This window comes from Girardinichthys multiradiatus, chromosome 20 (assembly GCF_021462225.1).
Source record: "Girardinichthys multiradiatus isolate DD_20200921_A chromosome 20, DD_fGirMul_XY1, whole genome shotgun sequence".
Lineage (NCBI taxonomy): Eukaryota > Metazoa > Chordata > Actinopteri > Cyprinodontiformes > Goodeidae > Girardinichthys > Girardinichthys multiradiatus.
Genome location: NC_061812.1, coordinates 30,158,959 through 30,185,955, shown reverse-complemented (window position 1 = coordinate 30,185,955; position 26,997 = coordinate 30,158,959). Strand labels below are relative to the sequence as shown.

The following is a 26,997-nucleotide window of genomic DNA, read 5'->3' as shown; positions in this document are numbered from 1 at the left end:
TCCTGGAGCGACAGTAGACTGCAGCCAATCACCTTCTCAGCAGAGAATGGAAAACTTTAGGTAAAGAATAAAGTATTTTTCTTTTATTAGCCAATGTTTTTGTTTTCAATTAAACTTTATCATACGCAGGACCACAAACATACAGCAATTTTTACTCGAAAGCAGACATGGGCACACCTATCCATAAAAGGTGGCTAAATGCTACAAGCGTTTTTGAAGAAAACGATTTTTGCGGCCCTTCAGAACTTTCAACTTAAAAGTTTGGCCAATTGCCACAATGTTTGGACACTTCTGCCATAAAGAATCGATGGAGTATTGTCAAGAAAATTAGAGACAGCACACACAACACTGCAGAGGAGCTGAAGGCTGCTAACAAAGCAACCTGGCTTGCTTAACACCTCAGCAGTGCCGTAGGCTGATTGCCTCTATGCCATGATGCACTGATGTAGTAATTCAAGCAAAAGGAGCCCCAACCAAGTACTGAATAAATATGCTGTGTAGTACGTAAACACACTTTTCTGTAGTAAAAAAAATTATGACTTTTGAATTTTTATTTTCCTGAGAAACTAGATTACACAGTTTCACTACCCAGCTAACCTGTGAAGGTGGAGCCCATATGGATTTTGCTCACGTTATGTTGGACCTGCGCTCACAACAGGCAACAACAACAAAAAATACTTTATCTGCAAAACAACTTGGGTACCCTATCGTGATCTTGGCTGGGGCTCAAATGTCTAAGAAAATCAGTTCAAATTGGCCAAAACCTCTAACACCCATATGGGTCATACTTTTAACATAGTTTATCTATAAAACCTGTACTGGCAATTAACTTGGAACTGTTATGCAACCTGCAGACAAACTGTGACACATTCTTGAATAATCTTTGGCAATAAATCTTATACTGTTTCAAAGCCTGTTTAGTTCCCTTTAAATGGGTTTAGATTTATAAGGAAAGGAAGTTGAGAATGCTGGTTGTGTGCCCGTGAATGGCATACCTAATCCTCTCTGCCAATGCCAAATGGCTTTTGTTAGAGGAAGTGTGTGGCAGCATCTCATTCACTGGAAAAACAAAGCTTGTCATCAATGGCTGTGATCTGAATGCAGAGATATCAAAATAAAGTTCCTTAACTAGTGGCAATCCATTACCGCCACTCTTATGTCACAAGCGTGGATGTGGATGCAACCCACAAATAAATTTTCGTTACAATGTGGCACAATTTAAAGGGAAATAAACGGGCTTTCCAATGACAGAAGATTATATATTTATATATATTTATATATGTCTCAGCCTAACAGGGCTGCATAAACAGAGTGTTTGTCCATATGTCCCTGTTCTCTGTCATTTTAAGAGCTCACTCCCTCTTTTTCATCTGCGCCTCTTCAGACGTGGTCTGAATCTACAGCGAGCTGAGAGAGAGGCCATAAAGACCCCCAGCAACATTTATCAACGTTAACGCGGTAGTGGGCGTCTCCAGATCAGGAATAATAATGGACTAACAGTCTTCTTTGCTGTTTCAGTTTGATCGCAGCTCTGGCTTCTCGGGGTGCTCGAAGAAGATGAGCCTTTTCTCTTCGGCTAAGGAGGGTTTGCTGCTGTTGCTGTGTGGGGGAGTGGGCTACATCCTGTGGCGTTTCCTGTGTTTGTAAACTAGACGGTACAGAAAACGTCGGTGAGCAAAGCTGGTACGTAGAAAAATAGTATATTTCTAAGTGCTCGTGTAATGTTATACATGCGTTTTGATGTCTCGTTGCTCGTTTTGGAACACATGTACTCAGAGAAGGTAGTAAATGGGGTTATACATTGTTACAGCGTCAGTGTTAGCCAGTGCTGGGATGCTAACAAATGTTAGCTTAATGGTCGGGAGGGGGAGGCACTCATAACGACGGCCATCACGAATGTCTTTATAGCCCAGACTCGTCTGGAACCAGTTGAGCTTGTTTTTTCTGTTTTAGTAGTCTAACGGGGGAAAACACCAAGAAACCAGCGTGTGAGGTATATAATCCGGCTAAACAGTTGTATCAAAACAATGTAAAGGTCGGCTGAAAATGTGTTCGATTTTTAGCCTTTAATGTTATAGTGGGCGAGGGCGCCACCGAGCAGCTAGCTGCTGTTAGCTAGCTGCTCCAACAGCAGCCAAACTAACGTTCGGTTCAGAGGGAAGACGAAGGCCACTACAGCCTGTGTTGCAAGAGGACATTTAAAATAAATTCAGCATTTAGTTAGGTTCGTTCTTTAGCTTTCAACTGATAAAACAGCAACAAACAAAATGTAGTACTTTTTTAGACTTACTAAATTAGCATTAGCTGTAGCGGTCTGTTAGTTTTTCCTTTGGTTGTACCAACGTTAGCTCGTTAATGTTAGTCAACCAATTTGAAAGCATTGTGGCGACTTTTCGCATGATAAACATAAGCTAGTCTCATCACCAAACTAATATAATAAAACCTAAAATCTTCCTCATGTTTCAGTTTAAAATCGGATGTCTTCACAGTATTTTAATTGTCTAAATATCTTGTTTTCGTCTTGTTTATTTATTTAATAAGAACAATCCTAAACATAATTCAATACAACAAGGACACCAAATAATTTAGTCGAGTAGTATTTAACTAGCTTTTTAATTAGAGGCTAATATTGTACTCAAAACAGTAATATTATAAAGCCAATAACACATTTTCAAAGTTCGACGTCCAACCCAAAACGCTGTGTAAAAGTACCTATGTTATCGGCGTAAGAGAGTGGTTTGCTAAAACAAATAATTTCACCTGAGAGCATTGAATGATGAAGCAAAGATGATTTATTGACTTTACAAGTTAAGACCGTTGCCTCATTTCAAGACTTAAATTCTGGTGTAATTTATGTCTACCACTTTATCCTTTAAACTGGAAAAAAAAACAACAACCCAAAATTATAAAAAATAAAAAAATGGCTTGATTTAGAAAACATTTTTAGATATTTCCATAAAACAGCAAATGAGCTTTGATGAATGATAAACTTCTTACTGGTTAATATAAATATCTGTTAATTTACTTGCAGTAATGGTTTTATTCAGACAGTCAGTTACCATGCTATATTCATTTGAGCTCACTGTAGAATAAAGTTTTACAGTTAAAAACCACTACATACAACAATCTGCCTTGTAACAAAAGACAAGATGATAGCGTAACCTATTAACACAAGATGTGTTGCCAAAAATCTCAAGAGTTGTATGTTGAAAACAAAAAATTTAAAACTGTTTAGACTCAATCACATAATAATAAACCTTTTGTACAATCAACAAAAATCACATTCCCTACTGTAACATGTGATAAATGTCATTTTGTTTGAAGGCAGAATTATCCTTCATCATTTCTAACTGAATTAACTTGAGTTTTCTTTTTTTTTTTTTTTTATTAAACTATAAATTATTTACTTTTTTAATGGAAACACAAGCTTGAGGTAGTTAGAAGAGCTTGTTTTAACATCTGGTGAGTTTCAGTAAATAGTTTAACAATCTGGTGGCTTGATGGAAAACACAAAGAAGAAATATACTTTGTGTAAATCAAACATTATTTAGTCATCCCAAAATTTGACTATTGTACCCTGCTAACAGAAATGAAAGAAAGGTTCGATGCATGGTATAACCTATAAGGTGTTAGCTGCAACATTTATTTACCTAAAACAAAGCTACAATAGTCATTGGCTGCTCACACCGTGATTTGATTGATTCAAATTATTTGGGATTTAAGAAATTTAGTTTGTCTTTTAGTTAAACTGTTTTTCTCTCAAATTAGCTGTCCTTTTAGTTTTTTATATTCTGAATTGCACATTTTAATATTTATTTTAGGATTTCTTTCCTTCTCAATCATCATTGAAATAGATACTGTGTTTAGTTTTAGCTCCTTCTGTAATGTGCCAGTTTAATTCACAGGTTAAACCTCTTACAAAACATAATAACTACTAAGGACTGAAACTAGCATATTTTACCTTGTGGGTAATTCTAGTTTTTGAGTATTAGGGAGGATAAAATGCAGTATTGGCTACAGTGAGTGCTGTTCTTGTTAAAATATATATTCATTACCTTAATCCTTTTGTCTAAAGAAAAAAAAAAGCATCTGTATACATTAACTTGCTTTGTATTATGTGTCCCTAAAGGCAACCAATGTAGCAGTCGTAATTTTATGTCTGTCTGTTTCATCTACATCCTCCTCTTCCTCAGTTTTAGTACTAGATGAGTGAGGTGGGTGTGGCTTCCCACCAGCCCGACCATCCTGACTGACGGATCTCTGGATGACCTTGTCCCCACCCCTGTCCCTGCGCCCACATATACCACAGCAATGTCACATCTGCCCAGCAGCTCAGTCCGCGACCATATGAAATGGGTTTGTTTTGACAACACCAACGTGGTTACAAATAATTTTACTTACAGCCTTGTGTCACTCAGGATGTTGTCGTTGACAAATAGCTTGACAGATGCCGCTAAACTGACTCTACTTTCTTAGATGCAATTCATTTCAAATTGCAGCATATTTTAAATGGCCTGATATAGTTTGTAAAGTGTTGCTCGCTGTTTTTTTTATTCCCCTCTCATGCAGGCGGGGCTGCTTGGCTGCGAAGCTGTCCTCTCCAGCATGGCCCTGATGCAGGCCAGCACAATGGCTGCTCCGCCTAAAAAAATGATGGCTCCGCTCGGCCACGCACCACCTCAGAGAGAAGGACCCGACCGTGCTCCACAGAGCCATATGATCCTCCCTTCTGGAATGAGCTGTCCACCCCTGGTTAGGACTCACATGGGAAATATGGAGAAATGGGGGTTAATTTGCTAGGCTTTTAATAGTGTGAAGACTGGAAACCTTTTGCTTCTATTCATTTTATGCAATTCTGAAGCAACAGTCTTAGTGAATGCAGTTCTAAGTAGTTTTGTTACTCTTGTTGTATAATTTAGATTTTTCACGAAAAGAATCAGACTGACAAAAGGCAGGTCTACATTATTAGTGCTTATAAAGCCGGTCAATATGATGGGGAAAAATATGTTGTTTCCTATATACAGTTTATTTCTGCAGGTAGCTGCGACAGACAATTCTGTATAATAAAGGGTCATGGTTTTGGTCATGTTCAGAACCTCTATTTACAGCATTAAAATGAGTAAGGTGGGATAATGGGAAACAATTAACTTTCTCCTGCTCCGTAGCTTATCCGGAAGGAAGGTGAATTTCAAGCTCCCCGCTTGCTGGATGAGAAGGACATGAGGACCAACGAAGACATGCAGCAGAAAAAAAAGAACAGGAAATCAGTAATGCCCTGTAAAGTGAGAGAACAAGAAGGAAGGGGAGGGAAGGTCCGTAAAGTTGGATTGTTGCAATTTTTGGCAAATTGTCTTTTTTTTTTTTTTCATGAATGTGCATTCAGCTCCTTGTGCATGTACTGTGTTCAGCATTTCACTCGACTGATGTGTGGCTGCCTTGGATCATCCAAGGGTGCACATTTTGTTTGTGTGGGGGTGGGGGGAGGAGCACAGGAAAGATGTGGAGGGGGTCGGCGAAGGTTCTCTGGAGAGGAGGGGGGGAGGGGATTGAAGTGGAGCACAATGACTGCAGTTGTGAACAAAACAGGGAGCAGTAGTACTCAGTAGGCCATCTGACATAATTTGGTAGATTTTTCAATCAAAACTTAAATTGCACATAGAGACAAAGTAAAAATTCTTTGTTTCCAAAGTAATTTTGTGTTGATGTAGAATAAAACATTTAATTTGTTATTGTGGATTAGTAGTTACATTATAGGTCTTACTCAGTTTCTGATTAAAGGGGCGTCTTATTAATTCAGTTCAAAAAGAGAAACTGTAAAGATTCATTACACAGTGATACAGCATTTATTTCTGGCAATTTTGATAAAGGTTCACAGCTCATGAAAACCCAACCAGTTTTTTTACAATATTATGTAAGACCAATACATAAAAAAACTTTTTTTTTTTCAAATGGAAATATCATAGTCTACACAATCAGGGGGGAAACTGATGACATGATGTGTATCCAACACACATTAACACCTTCAACAAGAAGAGGAAGCCACAAAAGCTCATTCATAAAGAAGCTAGATGTTCAGAGTCCTATATCCAACCATATTAATGGAAAGTTGAGTGGAAGGAAAAAATGTCTGCATCCAGGACATTGTCTACAATTGTTGCATTCCTTGTTATGTCACTATTGAACCAGACATCAGAAGTGGTCCAAAGTCCTCTTCAAATATGAACATACATTTTTGCATTTAACTTGGAAATCAAGGCCATAGTGTCTGATTTCAGATTTTATGAGGAACAGAATTTCAGGTTTTTAGTAGCTCATAATCATCAAAATGAGCAAACACATTCAATATATCAGTTGGTGTGTATTGAATCTATATAATGAATGTAAAATTTGAATTGAATTCTTGAAACAACTGAACTTCTATGTCATACTTACTTTATTGAAATGCATCTGTATGTTTGCATTACAGTTTACTATATCTTCAATATATGCTTTATACTGTAAAGCCTCCATTTAAGGTGTTTTTTTTATCTACTTTCGTAGGGCACTGGTGGAGATGAAAATGGTCCAGCGTCCAAAGTACAGAAAAACTTTATTTGTGATCACTGTTACGGAGCATTTAGAAGTGGATATCACCTAAAGAGACATATCCTTATTCATACAGGTATGGTAAACGCTTGACTTCTCTTTGAAGCCAGAACAGCTTATATTTCCTGAATATTTAAGTCAAATGTTAAAAGAGGCCTTAAATGCTTAAGTTGGACTGAGTCTAGAAGTGTGCAGTAGCTGTAAGCTTTTCCAGTGGCCTGCTTAAAGCCTTGTTTGGTAATAGCATTGCCTCACAGCTAACTGGTATCTGTGGGGGACTTGAACTAAAACTGGTGCTCTTCGGTTTAGGGGAGAAGCCGTATGCTTGTGCCGTATGTGACATGAGGTTTATTCAGCGTTACCACCTGGAGAGACACAGCCTCATTCACACGGGTATGCGTCCTCAGCCGTACCCATTTTACATAAATCTGACTACGCATGTAGTCGTTCACATAAATCAAGGGACAGATGCTGACGATTCATTTTTGTCTGTGGACAGTAATTTCCAACAAAGCCAGCCACCACAATCTTTTTATTTGTCCCACTATCAGAAAACGATGAACTTAAGCCATTGTGGTCCGGTAGTCCAGAGTCCATTATTAAAAACTCTGCACGTGAATTTCTTGTAGTGTTTTTGAATAGCTTTGACTTTTTGAAATGTATATACGCAGGTATAGTTGTAGAAATGTGAAACTTTATTGGAGTTTTCATTGTTGTATCAATTTATTTGAAGATTGAAGAAAGTTTCTTGAAGAGCAGAGGCAGATCTGCTGTAAGCAGAAACTGCTTTCTGTTGAGACTTTACAAATGCAGCTTCTTTCTCTGTGTAGATACTTGTCAGTTGTTTTTAAATAATAAACAGTGCAGTTTTTATTTTTATACAGAAGTGTATTCATTTTGAACTTTTTACCTTGCAATTTACAATTTTTACCTTTTTACCTTACTTGGTTGTGCAATAATCTGTTATCTAATGTTAGGCGCAGGCTGGTATCAGGTTGTCACGGTCTGATAACCTTCAGTGAAATTACTGGTATCATGGCACTTACACAAAAATTTAAAACAAAGATGCGTAACATCATTTAATTGCTTTTGTTTAAAACAGAAAGCAACAATTATTTGTACCAGAGATGATATGGACATAAAATGTATCCTTTGTGGAATATATTGCGATTATACGTGACAATAAACATGTTTAAAAGTTCATCTTTTTGGTTATAAGTTTATAACTGAATGCATTTGGTGCTTCACAGAAACGAATATTACACCAATTATAAAAATGCTACTTTACCACAGTAGTTACATTCAGTAGTGCAACTGTGCTTACAAAATTACTTATAAGTAAAGTGTAACTTGTCTTAATTTGGACCATTTTGTTCAGAACGTCCTCTGATGTTGAACTCCAGCAGAACTTTCTGTACATTTTTGCAGAGCAGACTCTGCATCTTTGCTGTCTTTAAGGATATGACCAGACCAGTTAAAAACAACTTGGATTTCTGTCTGTGTAGATGTTCAATCACTAACACAATGTTACATATCTGACCATATTTATTCTACAGTATGTCGTTATATAAATATTTACCCTTCTGTGCTTTAACAGGTGAATAGGTTTTGTAGAGAAGGCTTTTTGATAGTGGACTTGGCAATGGACTCTTACTTGTGGACCCAGTGTGCATATTTTAAGCTATTAAAACACAGGCAGCACAAATGATGTAAATGCATCCCTTTTTATCCCTATATATAGTCTTCGGTTTGTGTTGACAGCATCTGCATGGTGATCAAACACTATATTCTTAACATTTGATTGCGTACAATAAAAATTGAGAAATGTTTCCATAAAATTAATTATTAAAGACACTTTGCCTAAGTCAACCTTCTACTTAATTTTTCTAAGTCCATTATTGCTGCTAAGGTATTCACAGTAAGAAATTAAATGCTTTACTAACCTTGGCCTTATCTACCAATCCACTTTGACGTAGTTGACATTATTTACAGTTTTTTTCTTTTTGCCAACACTGCATCTGTCTTTTCCCATATGCACGTTCCACATTTCTTATTTTTGAGTTATTCCCTACTTATCAGACTGACTAGCCTAATACTTGTATGCTCTGTGTGTGTAGGGGTGAAGCCGTTTGCTTGTTCCATGTGTGACATGAGGTTTTTCCAGCGTTACCACCTGGAGAGACACAGACTCACTCATACGGGTATGCGTTCTTTTACCGTACCCAGTTTTTGTTTAGTGTGATTGGGTAGACTCTAAAGTCAGTGGATTTTTTATTTTTTTTTGTTATGTAGGCAAGGTTGACTTGCATGGAGATAAACACACAGGCTGAAAGGAAAACACAGGCTGTAGGATTTGATTTGGGGTAAAAAAAAAAAAAAACAGAAAAAAACTTGTTTGTTAGGTCCGGCCCTTGTTACTAAAAGCTAAAAAGATCTGCTTGTAAAATTAATTAAAACTGTTCATCATAAAATGACTTTAATGTCCTGTGTAATAGTTATTCTAACCGTGTAAAGACTGAGAAGAATATTTTTGTAAATATTGTTTAGTTGGAGAAATTTTACAGATATTTATTTCTCGTTTTCAAATTTTTTATTTTTATTTTTTTTTCTTATTCAGGCCTTTTCCCACACACTGACAATTTGTAAATATGGACCTATAGAAATAAAAACAGTAGTTGGAGCTATCAGCATAACAACAGGCACATTTGAAAATCTTTATTTCAGGACACATTGGTGGGAACAGCATGAAGGCACAAGGCACTGACTGATTAGCCAATCAAAAGTGGACTTGGGGTAAAATTAGACCCAAGGCCCAATAGACAGGCAATTTAAAATGGATCCTGTTTGGTTTTTTTTTTCCTAAAAAGATCTATTTAGACTCTTAGTTTCTAAATGTTCAGAATAAGAGGTTTCAGACAAGCGATGACGGGCTTTTAGACAAATCTCTTTGATTAGAACCATGGGATGACATTTACATTTGTTTTAACTAGACCTAAAACCCTGTGAGACCAGTTTGAAGAAACCTGGAGGAAGAGAGCTCTTGTCTGTGACAGTTCAAATCTGAGGAAGGCCTGGCTTCGAAAAACCCTCTTTAAAATTTCTACACTTAAAATTAATGTTGTTTTTTTTTGTATTTTTAACAAATTGGTGCGCATGAGAGTAATATTTCTTCTTCAGGTAGCCTGACCCTGACATGTCTTGGCAATGTAGCTTTTGCCACCTACGAGCATCTATGTATTGTTAAAACAACCCTCATTGCTGTTTCTGTTTTGTGATGTATTCCCATCCTATTTGAAAATTGATAATCCTTATACAGCCTTTAAATTAACTTAAAACGTGAAATGAAGGCCTATTTGATCCTCCCAAACTGGTTAAGAATTCCCTTTAATCCCAAAGTAACGTCGCAGCTAATTTGTTGATAATCTGTGTATGTAGGGGTGAAGCCGTACGCTTGCTCCATGTGTGACATGAGGTTCTTCCAACGTTACCATCTGGCAAGACACACCCTCACTCATACCGGTATGCGTCTGCTCACTCCAGATGTTCCCGCCTAAGGCAAAGATTTAGCAGATTTCACATAGCAAGAAAATGTGCATTTTCAGGAGCATGTAGATGTATCCAGACATGTAATAGATTTGTAAAGTTCAAACTTAGCATTTTTTTTCTGTTAATGTAACTATGTGAACACTGCCTATAACTGAAAAGTAGCCTCCCTAAGGGAACAGTTTATTATCAAATGTTCAAGGCTTTTTTTTTTTGTTTAGAGTGAATATTTACATACTTTTATATGTGTAGGGGTGAAGCCATACGCTTGCTCCATGTGTGATATGAGATTTTTCCAACGCCACCACTTGGCACGACACAGCCTCACTCACACGGGTATAGTTTCACCCTTCTTTTCTTCATCAGTGCCCAAATACCCAAATTAATTAGTTGTATACAACACGAAATATTTATTAGCATCAAGGTGCCTTAACTGTTAACGTATGTAAGAAGTACCTCTGGGTGTTTGCCTTAGTCCTTGAAGGCAGCATCTTTAACAGCTAAACATTGCAGTTAATATTTCACCTTGCTGATGGTTATATATTTCTGACTAGGTGGAAAAGACCCTTTTCACTGTAAGAACTTTAGGTTACAGAAAACATTTTAATCAAGATCCATGTTTTATGAATGTTGACAGATTAGAAAATGTTAGTTGAATGTGTATCCTGTCTCACTTCTGGTTGAGCTTGGCATGTCTGGATACATAATATACAGGTGCATCTCAATAAATTATTATACAATTGAAAAGATCATTTTTATTTTAGTGATTCAATTCCAAAATATAGATTTATCACACAGCGATACTTACCAAGTCTATTTCTTTTTCATTTTGATAGTTATTGCTTTCAGGTAATGAAAACCTAGAATTCAGTTTCTCAGAAAATTATAATTATTCACCAATAAAAGACCAATAAAAAATGGTTTAAATACAGAAATATTGCCCACAAAAGAGTACGTCTGTACTGTACAGTGCATGCAAGCAATACTTGGGGACTACTATTTGCATTATTTACTGTGTAATTCCAAACTGTTGGACTTTTATGTCTAAATGCAAAATTGTACTGTAGTCTGAAAAAGAGGATTTGGATCTACTGAGTAGCAGCCTAGTCCTTTTCCTCCTTAACCCAGGTAAGACACTTCTGAAATAGTCTCTGGTGCAGGAGTGGCTTAATATCATCCAATGTGACATTTCAAGCCCATGTCCTTGGTACACCTATATATGGTGGTTATTGAACCTCTGACCCCAGTTGTAGTCTGCGCCTTGTGAATCTTACCCAAACTGTTGCATTGGCTTTGCTTCCCAGTTCTCTCAAGGCTGCAGTTTTTTTTTCTTTCCACTTAACTTTCCATTATTTTGCTTGGATACAGTCCACGGGTCAATAACTATCCAGTAGACAAGTGTCTCCTCCATGAATGTGTGAGCCATACCGTGGGATAAACAAAACATTTCTATATTAATTGTCTGATTTTCTGAGAAACTGATTTTTCTTTCATTGGCACTAAACCATAATCATCAAATCACCAGAAACAACCACACTGTGTGATGTTTTCATTATAAATTTCTTGAGTTCAGCATTTGGATTGAATTACCATAAGTAAATAACTTTTTTTTCAAAGATATTCTAATTTAATGAGGAGTAGCTGATAGTGTCTTGTTGAGTCCTTTCTGTTGTTTTTACAAAAGAAACTTTGCTTTGTGTGTGCAGGGGTGAAGCCATATGCTTGCTCCATGTGTGACATGAGATTTTTCCAGAGATACCACCTGGCAAGACACACTCTCACCCACACGGGTAGAAGTTTTATTTATCCCTCTTTCTCGCCAGTGTTAGGTGTTATAGATACTTTCTGTTGATGGTATGGGTCATCTGTATGGGAGAACTAAACTTTTTTTTTTTTTCTTGTTTATTTGATTTTGGTTCTAGATGGTGAAACATTAAGCTGAAGATGCTAATACAGTTTATCATGTCTTCTGTTTATTTGCCAGCTATGTTAAATTTTGACACAGTCTGTACAGAATTAGCTGGCATAGAAGTTTAATGAGTCTTTGTAAAATAGAATTAGTGTATGTGAAATCATACTTTTGTGTCCATTAGATTTGTTTTCTCTCTAAAATCTGGTACTGTATACATTTAGGGGTGAAGCCATACGCTTGCTCCATGTGTGACATGAGGTTCTTCCAGCGTTACCATTTGGCAAGACACACCCTCACTCATACCGGTATGATTAATTAATTTTTCACTGTAAAAGTTTTCCCATAAAAAAACAAAAAAAACAACCCTTTAGTGTTACATTCATAATCCCTTTTCCATACTTTAATTTTACCACTGTCAATAAATCATTTTCTGCTGTTTAAGAGCAGCTTTAGGCTTTGTTGGAAAGCTGTCCACAGAAGAAGTGATTCTGTTACCTTGAACTTTAACACTGTAATGGCACTTTTGCATGCACATTGTTGACTGTTGCTTTTTAAACGAGAGACACATTACACTACGAGGAATACGAAGTGCAGTTATAAAGACGATCAGTAAAATAATGGTTCTCTGAGGATTTAGTTAAAGTGTAAAATTTTTGGCCTGTTTGTGGGAAAAGCTTCAGCTTAAAACAAAAGCAAATTGCTTAAAACTATGAACAGTTTTGTTTAGTAGAGCGACCGATATTAATGACCTTCAACTACACTGCTCTTTCTAGCCTTTGTTAGTGTAATGTCTCTAACATCTTCTTTTTCTTCTTCTTATTATTATTAGAGCATGATATTAAAAGTTATTTCTATTAATGGAAATGTTTTTTTTTCCCTGTGTTGACGTTGAATACCTATTGTTTTGTCGTGTTTTAGGGGTGAAGCCGTATGCTTGTACCATGTGTGACATGAGATTTATTCAACGTTACCAGCTGGAGAGACACAGCCTCACTCATACAGGTATGCCCTTATTTATGTTGACCTCTGTCCGGTCGCTTCCTGGCTTCAGTCGTGCATGCAGTGCACATTAATGGTTGAATGGCTGCTTCAAACTCGAGTTTGTAATGCTTGCTATTACTATACTGGCAGCTGCTAATTATTCATGGAGCATCCTTACAAATCGTCAGTGAGTTAGAACAGTTTTCCCCATGCTTTGTTTATGAAATGACATGACAATCATGAAGCAAGTGGAAATCAGGCTTTTTAGCTGGCATTACATCACTGCAGCTTGAAATATCTTGGTTTAGTCGATACATTCTTCCCGATAGAAATTTTGCAACGCTTTTTTTTTTTTTAATGAATGCTATTTTATTTTAATACAATAATCTTTTACCAAGGACTTTCAGAAAGTCATAAGGGTTTTAATAAACATTTGTACTACATCTTTTTAGATTTAATAGCAAATCCATCTAAATTGCACAGTAAAACAATAAATAGCTGTCCACAAAGTTAGATAAAAGATAAACTGTGATCAGTTGTTAGTGGTTCGATTTTACACGTAAGTTATTAGCTTGGCCAGATGAGTACCATAGTTCCAATTAGAGGCTTGCATGTTTTTCAAGTAACAATAGATTTTGAGTCATGTCCATTTTTTAAAACAGGAATGAGATATGTATTTTAGGGCACGAATTGGAAGATGTAAATTTTGCACGTTCAGCAACCGCACACATAAAGGAAGCGCTGTGCGTGGCCATATCGGGTTAGAACTGTGCTCAGAACGGGCCTTAATTTATGGGTAACGCTTTGGTTTCCTTGGAAAAAAACAAAAACTAAATTAGCTGGATACCTGTACAACTTTGTCATTGTGTCATTTCACATTCAAAGTTATGGTCAGGAAACAACATATCTACTGTTCTGCATACGTAATTATGTTTGTAAATATGTGTCACGTCTTTATTTTGTTTTGTGAGTTGGACTTTACAGAGTTTAAATGCAATAAAGGAATGAAGTTGACTTTCAGAAGTTTCTTTTAATGTCTCTTTTTGAAAGCACAACCGATGATGTGATGTTGAAAACAGTTGTTTGCCAACTGCCTAAAATTGTCTACTGCTATCAGCGTGATTTAGTTTGACAAATCTAATTAGGAGATCCTTTTTGGATTTGTTGGAAATATGATCACTCTCAGCGTTTATTTGGCGTTAGATGAAAAACTGTTGTGCTAGTTGGAAGGAGCCCCTGTGGAAATTCAGGCCTCAGTTGCTCATCTGGTCATTCATAAGGGCCCCACCCAACCTTTTTTTGTTTTGAAACAAATTGATTTGACCATCTGAGTAGAAGATGGCTCGTACACCACGAGAGCCCAAGACTAGTAGCAGTCACAGGGATGTGGAAAAGTTTTCAATTTGGATAGTAGGTTTGTGAAGCAAGCTGCAATTTCCAGTTCAAACCAAGCGCTGATAAGTGCAGCCAAACTTTACTAAAGGAATTAGTAAAGTTTATCATTGATCATTTTTGGCAGTTGAGTTTTTTTTATGCTAAAGCTCATACTTTGTGTGTATAGGGGTGAAGCCGTACGCTTGCACCATGTGTGACAAGAGGTTTTTTCAGCGCTACCACCTGGCGAGACACAGCCTCACTCATATGGGTATGCCTCTGCCAATCATAAACCTGTCACAAGATTAGGATGCTGTTATATGCTTGATCTAGTCTGTTACATCTGCATTCATTCACAGTTTCAGATGGTTTAATTTCCACTAGATTGTACACACAGTTCTTGTGTTGTAAGAGTGGATTTAGGACACCCCACTTTGTCATTTAAAACAATCATGTTGTAAACTTGTTAGTTACATTAAGGTTATGACATTGGTTATTAACCACAGTTAATAATTTAGCCCATCTTGGCTCATTTCTGTCACCAGGACTTAGTTTTTTTTTGTTCTTTGTTGCAGAGGAACAAAAATAATTTTTCTCGATGCTCTGCGTTTAGGTGTGAAACCTTATGCTTGCACCATGTGTGACATGAAGTTTTTTCAACGTTACCACCTGGCGAGACACAGCCTCACTCATACGGGTATGGGTCTGTCCACCGTCAGTCAGATGTTAGAGTGCATATTTTATTTTTATTCACATCTCAACGACGTGTTAATTACAGGGCTCCTACAAAGTCTGGAATTCAGTTTCTGTATTTTCCAGGTCTGGATAAGTATGTGAAAAGAAAATACGAATATGGAAAAATATTATTCCATATTTTCAGATATTAATACTTATCTTATTATCTAATTGATACCATTGATTCATTCATTCATTTTTTTCCTCCCTTTCGTTCTTATTTGTGTTCTTGTGTTTACTTTTTTGTGTCCTTCCTTCCTTAGCATTGTAAAATAATTTTATGTGCTTGTGTCATTTCTTTTTCCCTTTTTTCCAGCCATTCTTTCCTTTTTATTCCTTTCTTCCTTCATGTTTCTGTTTTATGTTTCATATTTAAAGCCTACCTACTGTGTAAATATGTAGGGAGCTAACTAGTATTTCATATTTTGTAATGAACATAAAGGACTGAGAACTCTTGAAAGTGTAGTCTGGAAAACATGGATTTTCTTTCATGACAAATGTGCAGGAACCCTGTAATTATAATGTTAACAAAGGCCTGTTAAAATTGGATAGTATTAGTAAGTATAGAGTATTTTACTGATTGTTTTTTTTTTTTTTTTTTTTTTGGGAACTTTAAGGCATTTTGTGTGGTTAATAACCAATAACGTACATTTTTATTATAGATTTAAACAAGTTAAAATGAGGCAAAGTGATATAATATTGCTACTTTGCATTTAGGTGTGAAACCTTATGCTTGCACCATGTGTGACAAGAGGTTTTTTCAACGCTACCACCTGGCGAGACACAGCCTCACTCATATGGGTATGCGTTCGCCCACCTTACCCATGTCACAAAGATCGAAATGTTTTTGTTTTGTTAGATGTTCACCCTGCAGTCTTAGGTAGTTATCTATATGCTCTCATTCTGACTAGGACATTTTGATCTATACTATGTAGGAATGTAACATTAAAGCAAACCTTTATAGATGACAGGATGCAGGACTGCAACATCATCAGCTCATGTGATGTGTTAAATTGTGGATTTGAATTGGTTCACATAGTTTGATATGTTCTTTAATAAAGTCATGTCCTATTTTTGTGAAATAAAAACACAAAAAAGCCTCACTAATTACTGTGGTTAACAACCCATCAATTTTGATTATCTGCTTAAAGTGTTTTGCTTATTGATGGATTGTGAACACAAACCCATACAGTTTTGTATATAATATTTTAATGCTCTACGTTTAGGTGTGAAACCTTTTGCTTGTACCATGTGTGACATGAGGTTTGTCCAGCGTTACCACCTGGCAAGACACAGCCTCACTCATACTGGTACGCCTCAGTGCACTCGCCCTTTCACAATGTACACGACACTGTTATGTGGTCTCCATTTAATCAGTATCAGTGTTGTGGCCAGATTTTAGGGATGGGTGATATGGTCGGTTTGACAATATTTTGTGGTATTTATTACAACGATGATAGAAATGATAATAAGTTGCAAAGATTCAATTTTGCAGATATTTCCATATAAATCCTTTAGTCTGTGCAGTATAAGTGCTACAAGAACTAATTGCTCTGAAAAGCAAATTAAGCCATTATCAAATGGGCCGTTTTACTACAGTACAACATCAACCTTCAAACATTGGAGATGCATCATTTATTGATGCTGTTGTTGAGCTCAGGGTGGGCAATTTGACAATATCAGATCGTAAAAGATTACGCGTTCATTTGCCAAAGTACAGATCATATAATCTATTAGGCACATTCTGTACATTGCTGTTCTGCGCTTCATAAACCTACGTACATGTAGCAAGAGTGCCTGTTGCTTCAGTGGTGGAGGTTTCTTTTACCTTTTAATTTAAAACACAGCTGAGTTTGGCTAAGCGGCGTGTAACAGAGTTTAGTTAGGTCATAAATGTCAGTTGTACTCGACACAAGTTAACCAAATCAGATGACAATCTGTTGCTGTAAATATGTTTTTCTCTTAGTATGTTTATTTCACACTGTGATTGCTAGAGATGCACCGAGAAATTGCCTTGTGACCAGAATCAGATGATCTTAACCTTGATCTGCCGTGCTCCATCAGTCAGAAAGGCTAAAATCCAATCTTACTCAGTTCTGTGAATGTACCACAAATAAGCACCACCAGTTCTACCAACAACCACCTGTGGAACTTGTTACTGTTGGAGGAAGACTTAAAATGAGCTATTTTTAGTATCATTACGTGTTTTAAAATGAAGTCTGATGAAGCACAGAGATGTAAGACGACGTTTAAAGGGAAACTAGTTTTTCTGAGGTAAATTCAGGCTGTGAGAGAACAAGACTTTTGCCGGATAACAGGAAGGCTTTTAGCCTGTTATGAAACCTGTCGGGGTTTAAAAATGTTGGCAAGCATTTAGAAATGTCAGAGTTGAGGTATTCCTCAGGGAATACACACACACACACACACAGCTACTAATGCTAACTGTTCATATTCCTTATATAAGACACTAAAGACAGTTTAATAAATCCACTCCATATAAATGTTTTTTTATTTGTCAAGCCCTGATCTGTCGCACATGGAATAACGTTGCCTCTGTTCCAAATATAAATCATGACTGCTCATTCAAGGAAGTCCTTAAATCTGCTTCCTGTTCTTAAAGAGAAATCTGAAGGGGCTAAAATCTGTGTTGAGAGGTAAAAGCCTAGCAAAAACCACAGTCACAAAAAAATTTATAAAAAAGTTCATATGAATGTAGATACCCGTAAATGGAACCACCAGTGGATAAAATAGTTTGAACAGCAAAAGGATAAATTTGAATCATTCCAACCTAAAACATAATCAGACTGTTTACTCAGGATAACTAAATCTTATCACTGTCATTTGTTTCTCGTTGTATTGTAAACAACACCAGATTGCCCATCCCTACTGGAGTCATACATTCCTTTTAAAATTGATAATGAGGTAATTTAGCAAAACCAACTTTGAAACATTTGGCATCTTAAACCTAGTATCCATTAAATAAGATAAAAATGCTTGTTAAACTCCTGTTTCAGCTTTTTGGATCTCTATAGTTGATAGAAATGGCTTGTTTTGGCTGAGTTTGGCCTTGTTCCATCACTTTAGCCGATACAGTCACCATTGAATAACCTTCAACAAGTAAACTGTACTGAGCAAAATATTTACCTCTGCTGAGACGTTTGAACTGCCGTTTTAGTAAATAAGCTAATAACAAAACACAGCAGTGATTCTGGTGCCTTCAAGTTGTAATTATAACTCTTAAGATCATAAAAAATGACTTTTATTAACTTGTAAAGTAGATACAGTGGTGAGTCCTTTAGTTTTTGTCTTGCTGATTAGTGTGCCCTAAAGTTAATATTTGAAACGTGTATGTCTATATTATTATTACTTATTTATTCATTTTCTGTGTTGCATGACTAGGAAAATGTGTGGTTAATAACCAATAATTTGGATATTTCTGTTAAAGAATGGAAATGAGAGCTGAAGTGATATATTAGTAATATTGCTACTTTGCATTTAGGTGTGAAACCTTATGCTTGCACCATGTGTGACAAGAGGTTTTTTCAACGCTACCACCTGGCAAGACACAGCCTCACTCATATGGGTATGCGTTCGCCCACCTTACCCATGTCACTAAAATAAGCTTTTTCATATACAATGAAGTTTGACTTATCTCAGGCTATTAATTTTGTTTAACTATGGTGCATTATGTGTAAAAGTAACATCTAAAAACAAGTCTAGGACTGAATATATCATCAGCTCATGAGATGTGTTTAGAAGTGGATACATCATTTGACAAAAACACTTACTCGCATTCAAACAAATTTAGAGTATACTTTCTTTTCTAGGCAAATTTGAGTGATTTTAACAATTGAAAAGTGGTTAGCAACCCATCAATTGTAAATACAGGTTTCAAGTACATTTCTGATTGATGGATTGTGAAACAATGAAGTAAAACCCCTGAAATTAACGTGTTGATGCTCTGCGTTTAGGTGTGAAACCTTTTGCTTGTACCATTTGTGACATGAGGTTTGTTCAGCGTTACCATCTGGCGAGACACAGCCTCACTCATACTGGTACGCCTCAGTGCACCTGACCTCTTGCATCGTTTACAGTACTGTGCAAAAGTCTTCTGCTTTAAAAGGAAAATCGGCATGTGTCATGGTGTAGGGATGCCCATCTTCAGCATGTGGTGGCATCATGGCAGGAGGTTTGATTTTATTTCAGCAGTAAGAGGGAAGCTGGCAACAATTAATAGGAAGCTGGATTAAGCTAAATACAATCCTAAAAGACAACCCGCTAGGGGCTCCAAAAGGCTTATGATTGTGGTTTCCAGCAGGACAGTGACCCTAAAGATACAGTAGAGCCACAGGTACAATGGAATTGTTTGTCAAAGTATACTCACGTCTTAGATTGGCCCGGTCTAAGTCCAGACATGGATCCTAGGTGTGGAAAATTTGAAGAGGCAAAGCATTTGAGAATTTATCTAAATTCCATAACAGATGAACACTTTTTTTTAATTATTATTTGTGTTTTTTTTCTTGACTTTTAGCAGAATGTAAACAGAAGAGGATTGGCCCAAGACTGTTGCACAGTACTGTTGTTCCATGTTAAAATATAACTTAGGCATCTCAGTTGCATGAATGCTCATCTCCAAACAACAAAATGCACATTACATTCTTATGTAGGATAAATTCACTTTGCAGGGCTAGCTTGAGCTTAAACCCTGTATTTATTGCACTTGTGGGTGGTAGGGCTAATATATTGCTCTGTGTGTGTAGGGGTGAAGCCGTTTGCTTGTTCCATGTGTGACATGAGGTTTATTCAGCGTAACCACCTGGAGAGACACAGCCTCACTCATACGGGTATGCGTTCTTCTGCCGTACCCCTGTTACTGAGAAAACCACCGGTGCATAAAGAACAAACTCGAGTTTGGATTGTTAAGTCATTTGATGGGATGTTGAACCAGCCTAAAATAAACTCGCTCCAGTTTTTGGGGGCATCTGTGTTGCTTAGATCTGGGCCATGAAATTGAGAAATTCCACTCTGATCTACACATAATGAGTTGATGACGAGGCCTTTTTAGAAAAGCAGTATTTAGAAGTACTCTGTTTGAAATGAGATAGGATCGTTATTCCCCCTGAACTGATTTAAAAGTGTTGGACATTATTCTCTAAAGAAATATAAATGAACACTGCACACTTTTTGCTGACTCAAGACTGTAAAACTGATGCATTGACTGTGTATTTGTGTGCTCTTTTAGGAGAGAAGCCATTTGCATGTGACATGTGTGATATGAGGTTTATTCAGCGCTACCACCTTGAAAGACACAAGCGTGTTCACAGTGGGGAGAAGCCTTATCAGTGCGAAAGGTGCCAGCAGGTATGTTGGACTGAGCTAGAAGCAAAGCCTGTTAATGTTTTAATTCATTGTGTTTTAAAGTAGGATGTGTTTAATGTAAGCGCCTTTTAATATTTTTATTTCATTTATTTTGATTATTTACCGATTTAAAGAGAAAAATCCTTGTCAACTAGTCGTCTTCCGCTTATCAGAGAGCGGATCACGGTAGCAGCAGTCTAAGCAGAGATGCCCAGACTTCCTTCTCCCCAAACACCTCCTCCACCTCCTCAGGGGGAAGCCAGAGGCGCTCCCAGGCCAGCCAAGAGGCATAGTCTCTCCAGCGTGTCCTGGGCCGTCCCCTGTGCCTCCTCCTGGTGGGACGTGCCTGGAACACCTCCTGAGAGGGACTTCCAGAACAGGTGCTTGAGCCACCTCAGCTGACTCCTTTCGATGTAGAGGAGCAGCAGCTTTGGTCCAAGCTCCTCCTGGATGGTCGAGCTCCTCACCCAATCACATAGGGAGTGCCCGGCCACCCGGTGAATCGAGAGCTTCGCTGAAAAACCGGCGCAGCGTCCTCAGCATTCTCCCCTCACTCATAAACAAGACAGAGATACTTGAACTCCTCAACTTGAAGCAGGAACTCCCCTCTAACCCAAAGAGGGCAAACAACACATTTACGGTCAAGAACCATGGCCTCGGACTTGGTGGGACTGATCGCACTCTGCTGCGAACCAACCCAAGAGCATGCTGTAAGTCTTTGCTAGAGGGGGCTAGCAGGAACACATCATCCACAAAAAGGAGAGATGAAATCCATTGATCCCCAGATTAGACCCTCTCTGGCCCTTGGCTGTGTCTAGAAATCTTGCCATGAAAATTACTAACAGGGTGACAAAGGTGACAAGGTGACAAATGACAGCCCTGCCGAGATCCAACACGCACCGGAAATGGGTCCGACTTAATGCCAGCAATACCAACCAAACTCCTGCTTTGCTAGTACAGAGACCGGATGGCCCGTAATAATAAAGGACCAGTTGTGTGAAAACTCCAATGAACCCTCAAGCACCCTGTAAAGGAGGTAGAGCTGGTCCAGTGTTTCTTGGGCGGGATGAAAACCACAACTGCTCCTCCTGAAGCAAACTTTCGACTATCAGCCGGGCTCTCCTCTCCAGTACCCTGGCATAGACTTTTCATGAGGAGACTGTCGAGTGTGATTGCCCTTTAGTTGGAACACACCCTCCGGTCTGCCAGTCCAGAGGCATTGTCCCTTACTGCCACGTGATGTTGAAGAGCCATGGCAGCCCAACAACATCCAGAGACTTGAGGTACTCAGGGTGGATCTCATCCACCCCCAAATGCCTTCCCATCTTGGAGCTTTTTGACCACCTTAGTGACTTTGGCCTGGGTGGTGAACGAGTCCAACTCAGAGTCCTCAGTCTCCCGATAATGTCCCCCATCTAGGTCACCAGCTCCCACATCCCCACTGTAAACGGTGTTGGTGAAGCACAGCTACCTTCTCCAGTGGCCCAAGACGGTTTTCTTCCCATGGCCTCACCGAACACCTCCTAGGTCAGATTATGGAATCTGCCACCGCCTGACAGCGAGATGCTTGATCTCACGGTACCCTTCAGATGCCTCAGGAGTCCCACAAGCCAGCCAGCCCCCAGGAGTCCTTCAGTTCAACTGCATCTCTTACTGTCAGTGTCCACCACCAGGGTTGGTGAGTGTTAGGGTTGTGTTAAAAAAATAGATTTTCCAATTCTGAATCTATTCTCATATTAATTCCTAATAATTGATTCATATAACCAAAGATGGATTTTTTTTGAAAGTGCATTTTCCATTGTGAACTTAAATGTGTGAGCCAGCATTTCCGGCTCCACCACGGGAGGTGGTGGTAACGCACCACAAAGCTGTTTGCCAACCGCCATGATGCAGGAAGAAGAGGAGCAACAACAACAACTCCTGTTGGTGCGCGTTGTGATAAGGTTTAAACATGGCATCGGACACTTCGGGTAATGTTGGCCAAGCCCTAGCAGAAAAAAACGGCCAAAACACTCGAAGCCTCTATCTGGCAATATTTTGGATTCAAAGACGCTGAGGACAAAGGTGAGCTTGACAAAAGCCAAGCGAATTTCAAGACATGCCGAGTGGGAAGTGTAAAATTGTGGAAATATGACCAACCTCAGGAATCACATGTTGCGACATCACGAAGAATGCCTGTCCAAATGGTAAACTGTACTGTACCTTCTTGTTTACTCACATACAATGCAATAAACTTCTACCTTGAAGCCAACAACTAGCATTTTGTTTATCTTTACCCTGGCTGAGAATATCTTTGTTTTTATTTATATTGAAAATGACAATAAAAGTGCATTCGTATTTAACAGAAACTTATTTGAATTTATTTAGGTAAATTTTTTATGTCATTTTAGTAATGCACCTGTTTAGTGTCCAAATAGCAGCTGTAGATATCTCTGACATCCTCTGTTTTTTACCCTGGATTTATTTGGGTATTTTGCTGAACACAGCATGTTTGTAAAAGCAACTGTCTCAACATTCAGGGAGATGGTTTGGTCCTTACAGCCACCATTACTTTATTAATTCCCTGTTAAATGTTAATATACTACTATCAATATGTTGCATAACTAAACAGTCATGTAATACCAGCAATCCAATTTGAGATCGGATCGAAAAAATCAATTCTGAATCTTGAGAATTGGAATTGAATTGATTCTTGAAATTTGAATCGATACCCAGTCCTAAAATTGATTTTCTCCACCTCAAATATGAACAGTACATAAAAACGATTATGACCTGCTAAGAAACGATAAACTATGATATTTTAATAGGAATGGGAAACATTACCAGGAAATGAGGAAAAAAGATCTAGAAACCTGGCTAAATCCTATGCAGTGTGCTCAAACACATGAACAGATGTAGAAAAATATGGTAAATTGTCAAGAGACCAAGGAGGGTTAAATTCGGTCCTAATTGTTGGTTTATAAACATACAATTTTCTAAGTTCAGTTCAGAGGACAGTGGACACAGTTTAGAAACATTTTTTTTAACATTGAAAAATATTTGACCACCCTCAAGATATCCTTATCCTGGAAAATCATTACTATCAAAAATAATTTTTGTGCTGTGTTACTGCAAGATAGATTCATGGCAGGTGGTCTCCATCAGTTTCCCTCGAAATCTAATTATTCACTTTTCTGTCTTGAAGAACTTTTCACGCACAGATCGGCTGCTGCGACATCGGCGGTTGTGCCAGGGTCGCAGCGTAGCCAAAGTAGAGAACCAACCGTGCTGCGAACCACGCCCGTATCAGCAGGAACCCCCACCTGCACCCCCAACCTGGAGCCCCCTGCATCCACCTCCGGGACGGCTAGCAGTCTGACATTACGCTTTCCCAGGATCCATAACTTCAGCGGAGATGGGACAAGCCACAGGGTTTCCTCCTCTCGCCTCTGTGCAGAGCGGCGCCACGTTTTAGCGCAGACTGCTCTTTCAGCTCCAGTCCTGGGATTATTAATGACAGTGGGGCGGTTTTTTTTATTTTTTATTTTTTACTTACATTTCACTGTGTTCCCTTTTCTTCCCTGTTTTTTTATTTTCGGTGAGACTTTTTTTTTCGTGATGAACAGTGGTCAATGGTCCTGTTTTGTACATTTTTTGTTCCCCCCAAAAAAAAGGTTTTTATTGTTCAAGCAAACTGCATTTGGTGGTACTACTCGGGAAGGGAACTGGATATTGTTTTTTCCAATGTATTTGCAAAAATAGTGGTGAAAAAATAGTATTGGAGCTACTTGGTCATTTGTTTTTCTCTTAAATGGCCCATTTTGACTCAAGAATTGTCACTCAGGTTCAATCGGTAAAACTGAGTCTTGCCTCCAGGTCGAAGATGGAAGCTCCTGGGCAGTGTCATTTGGGACCACAGTTTGCCAAGGTGTTGCTGCTCATCATGTGGTTTTACTGAAAGCATTGTCGGCTACTTTTGGTGTTTTGATGCACTAAATTCTATTGACCAGCAGGGAAGGCCCAGTTTTAATCAGTGTAAATAATTGAAAATGTGTATTATTCCAGATTTGACTTGAGTGTTCTTTTTTTATGCACAAAATGGGCCAAAATAAGAGTAAAACGGGAGGTTAGTTTGATTACAGTCTGTTATCGCTGTTGGAGTTGAGTCCTGCGGGAAGCTGTTTGTCCAAAAAAAAAAAAAAAAACACAATGGTTAAATCCATGTTTGTAAACCAGATCAATTTTGTGTCTGCTTACAAGTTTCAGAGGCTTCTCTCACTGAGGACGGCAAACCGTACTTCTTCCACAATCACTGTCCATTCACCTGTGTGTTTGTGTAAATATGGACATCTCCTGTGCTGCGTCAGAAAAATATCACTCCCAGAGTTTGGGTCGAAACCGGGTGCAGGTTAGCCTCTTCAAGTCTCACTGTTTGTACAGATCGTCACATTGTGAGATTAGCAGCAGTATACAAAATATTGTGGCCTTAATATGTTTCTTTATTATTTTTATTTGTTGCCTTTATTTTTCTGCTGTGTTTAAGGCTGTGGCACAGATGCATTTACCAGCCTTTTAGTGTTGTTTTTAAATACTAAACTCTGTTACTGGAGAATGATGGCTTCAGAAAGCAGACTTCATCTTTCTGATTGAAATGCATATTTTAGGTCGTTATTATTGCTAATTTTTTAACAGCATATAGTCCTGAAGGTGCTGGGAGCTCTGTCGTCTGGGAGGTCAGTAGTCCTCAGCAGCTTCCAACAAACAGCCTTTTCGTTCAGATATGTGACCGGTGTATAAAAGTGAATCATGTCGTGGGGTTTAGCCTCAAGTGAGTTTAAATTACACGAGTTATTGTGCTAAATGCTGCCGTAGTAACAAGGTTTCTTCTACATATCATGAACTTGGGAGGATATCTTTTCAATCCAGGCTGCTGCTCGTTGAACATCTCAACCCCGCTGAACTGAGCAGCTCCTGGTTGCGTCGTACTTCCTGAAATGTCAGCAATTGACCGAGAAGTGTTGCGAACAAGCAACCTGTTTAGCCTGTTTTATACCAAGCTGGATGACATGCTATTGAAGCCATAAACCAAATGGGAAGGCTTTATTCATATTTGCTTCATTGTAAGTGGCAGAGTAGTAAGGAAATTGGGAAGTAAAAAAAAAAAAGTGCAACTAGTGAAGTGTGCACTGAGAAAGAGTTCAGTTTGAAGTGACTTGATTTGGATGAAATGGTTGCAGAAACAATGGCCAAGTTTAAAAATGTAGTAATTTGCTTTTGAAACACTATTCCCAGCCTGTGGAGGGACTCCACTGGTGTGTGCACATATAAGAAAATGCAAAAGGGCAATACAATGTGTAGTTGTTGCTTGTTAATACCTGTTTGTCATTTCTTGTTTTTAGTATTATTATTTCCATTGTTAAAATGCAATAGAGTCCTTCCATCTCAGACCTTTATGAGGTTTTTATTTTGTTTTGTTCAGACCGATCAAAGGAAGGATTAGCTCTTCACATTTTATGACTATTTTAAGGACCTTTTTTCTTTTTATTGTACACTGGAATGAAATGGAAAAACATGAAAAAACTGATATTTTTTTCCTTCAATCTGTTTTAGATTTTAGGTTTTGACAAAAGTTTTTCTTCACACAAAAGGCGAACAGAATGCTTTGGATCAGTACAGTTGGGAGCCCAGTATGTTCTGTAATTTTGACATTATATAATGTAGTATCACAGGAAAATGTTTGCTTTTCTTATACAAAGTCCCTGGTATTTGTAGTAAATTATACTGATAATGGTATTAGATGAACAACAGCATAACAGTAGCTATCACAGATTAGTTGTTTTCTTTATTAGTCTTGCATGCAGAGTTATGGTCCTCAGTTAAGATTGGATCTCTATTGATTATTTTGTGTAGGAAAAAGAGTGCATAAGAATAACTTCCTAAAAAAAAATGATTATTGTAAAATGGGCTAACTAATGTGTACCCCTGTGATCCAATTAGTTTCAGCTGTATGAAAATCAGAGGAGAAGCTTCTTACTATTATGCTAAAATAAAGAATTTGTAAAGGACTTGTTTCTTTTTGGGTTTTTTTTTTTTATTAAGGTGTGAAAGACAAATTTCCAGAACATCCACCTAAATTACAAAGATCCCTGTTATATTTTACACAAATATAAAGATGTATTTACCAATAGGGTGGTCTAATCTCAGGGTTATTTAGTAGACTTGAAAAGTATGGAGTTTGATTTCATAATATAACAAGTATGGAAAACAGAAAATGTGATATTTGTGGATGGTTTCAGGATGCTTTGCTGTTGGCATGACGCTGTCTGGGCAGTCCCTTTTCCACATGTCCCTAACAGTCTTGAACATGGCTTCATGAGAGATAACTTCACACCAGTCCTGGTTTGTACGATCCCGGTACTTCCTAGGTATTGGTGTTAAGTGACTTGTTCCCTGCTCTTCTTAACACTAACCAAAAAATCAAACAGTCTCCCTCTCATTTTGTGTGCAGTAACAAATTGAATGCTGTCATC

The 26,997-nt window shown here is 38.0% G+C and overlaps 1 protein-coding gene across 24 annotated transcripts; it reads left to right on the top strand.

The window, feature by feature from the left end:
* The first annotated feature begins 1,363 nt into the window (after positions 1 to 1,363).
* znf740a (zinc finger protein 740a) lies at positions 1,364 to 26,532 on the top strand. 24 transcript variants are annotated; one of them, XM_047346902.1, is made up of 21 exons: positions 1,364 to 1,683; positions 4,194 to 4,356; positions 4,570 to 4,752; positions 5,166 to 5,312; positions 6,541 to 6,661; positions 6,895 to 6,978; positions 8,703 to 8,786; positions 10,021 to 10,104; positions 10,381 to 10,464; positions 11,835 to 11,918; positions 12,262 to 12,345; positions 12,959 to 13,042; positions 14,583 to 14,666; positions 15,009 to 15,092; positions 15,848 to 15,931; positions 16,357 to 16,440; positions 18,630 to 18,713; positions 19,102 to 19,185; positions 19,891 to 19,974; positions 20,373 to 20,491; positions 23,673 to 26,532. In XM_047346902.1, the coding sequence occupies exons 2-21, from the start codon at positions 4,312 to 4,314 to the stop codon at positions 23,844 to 23,846; spliced, it is 1,965 nt and encodes a 654-aa protein (XP_047202858.1). In that variant the 5' UTR covers positions 1,364 to 1,683; positions 4,194 to 4,311; the 3' UTR covers positions 23,847 to 26,532. The 24 variants fall into 24 exon arrangements, with proteins under 24 accessions (XP_047202858.1, XP_047202864.1, XP_047202872.1 ...); XM_047346903.1 differs by lacking the exon at positions 1,364 to 1,683 and adding an exon at positions 1,849 to 1,993; XM_047346908.1 differs by lacking the exon at positions 6,895 to 6,978.
* The last annotated feature ends 465 nt before the right edge of the window (positions 26,533 to 26,997 follow it).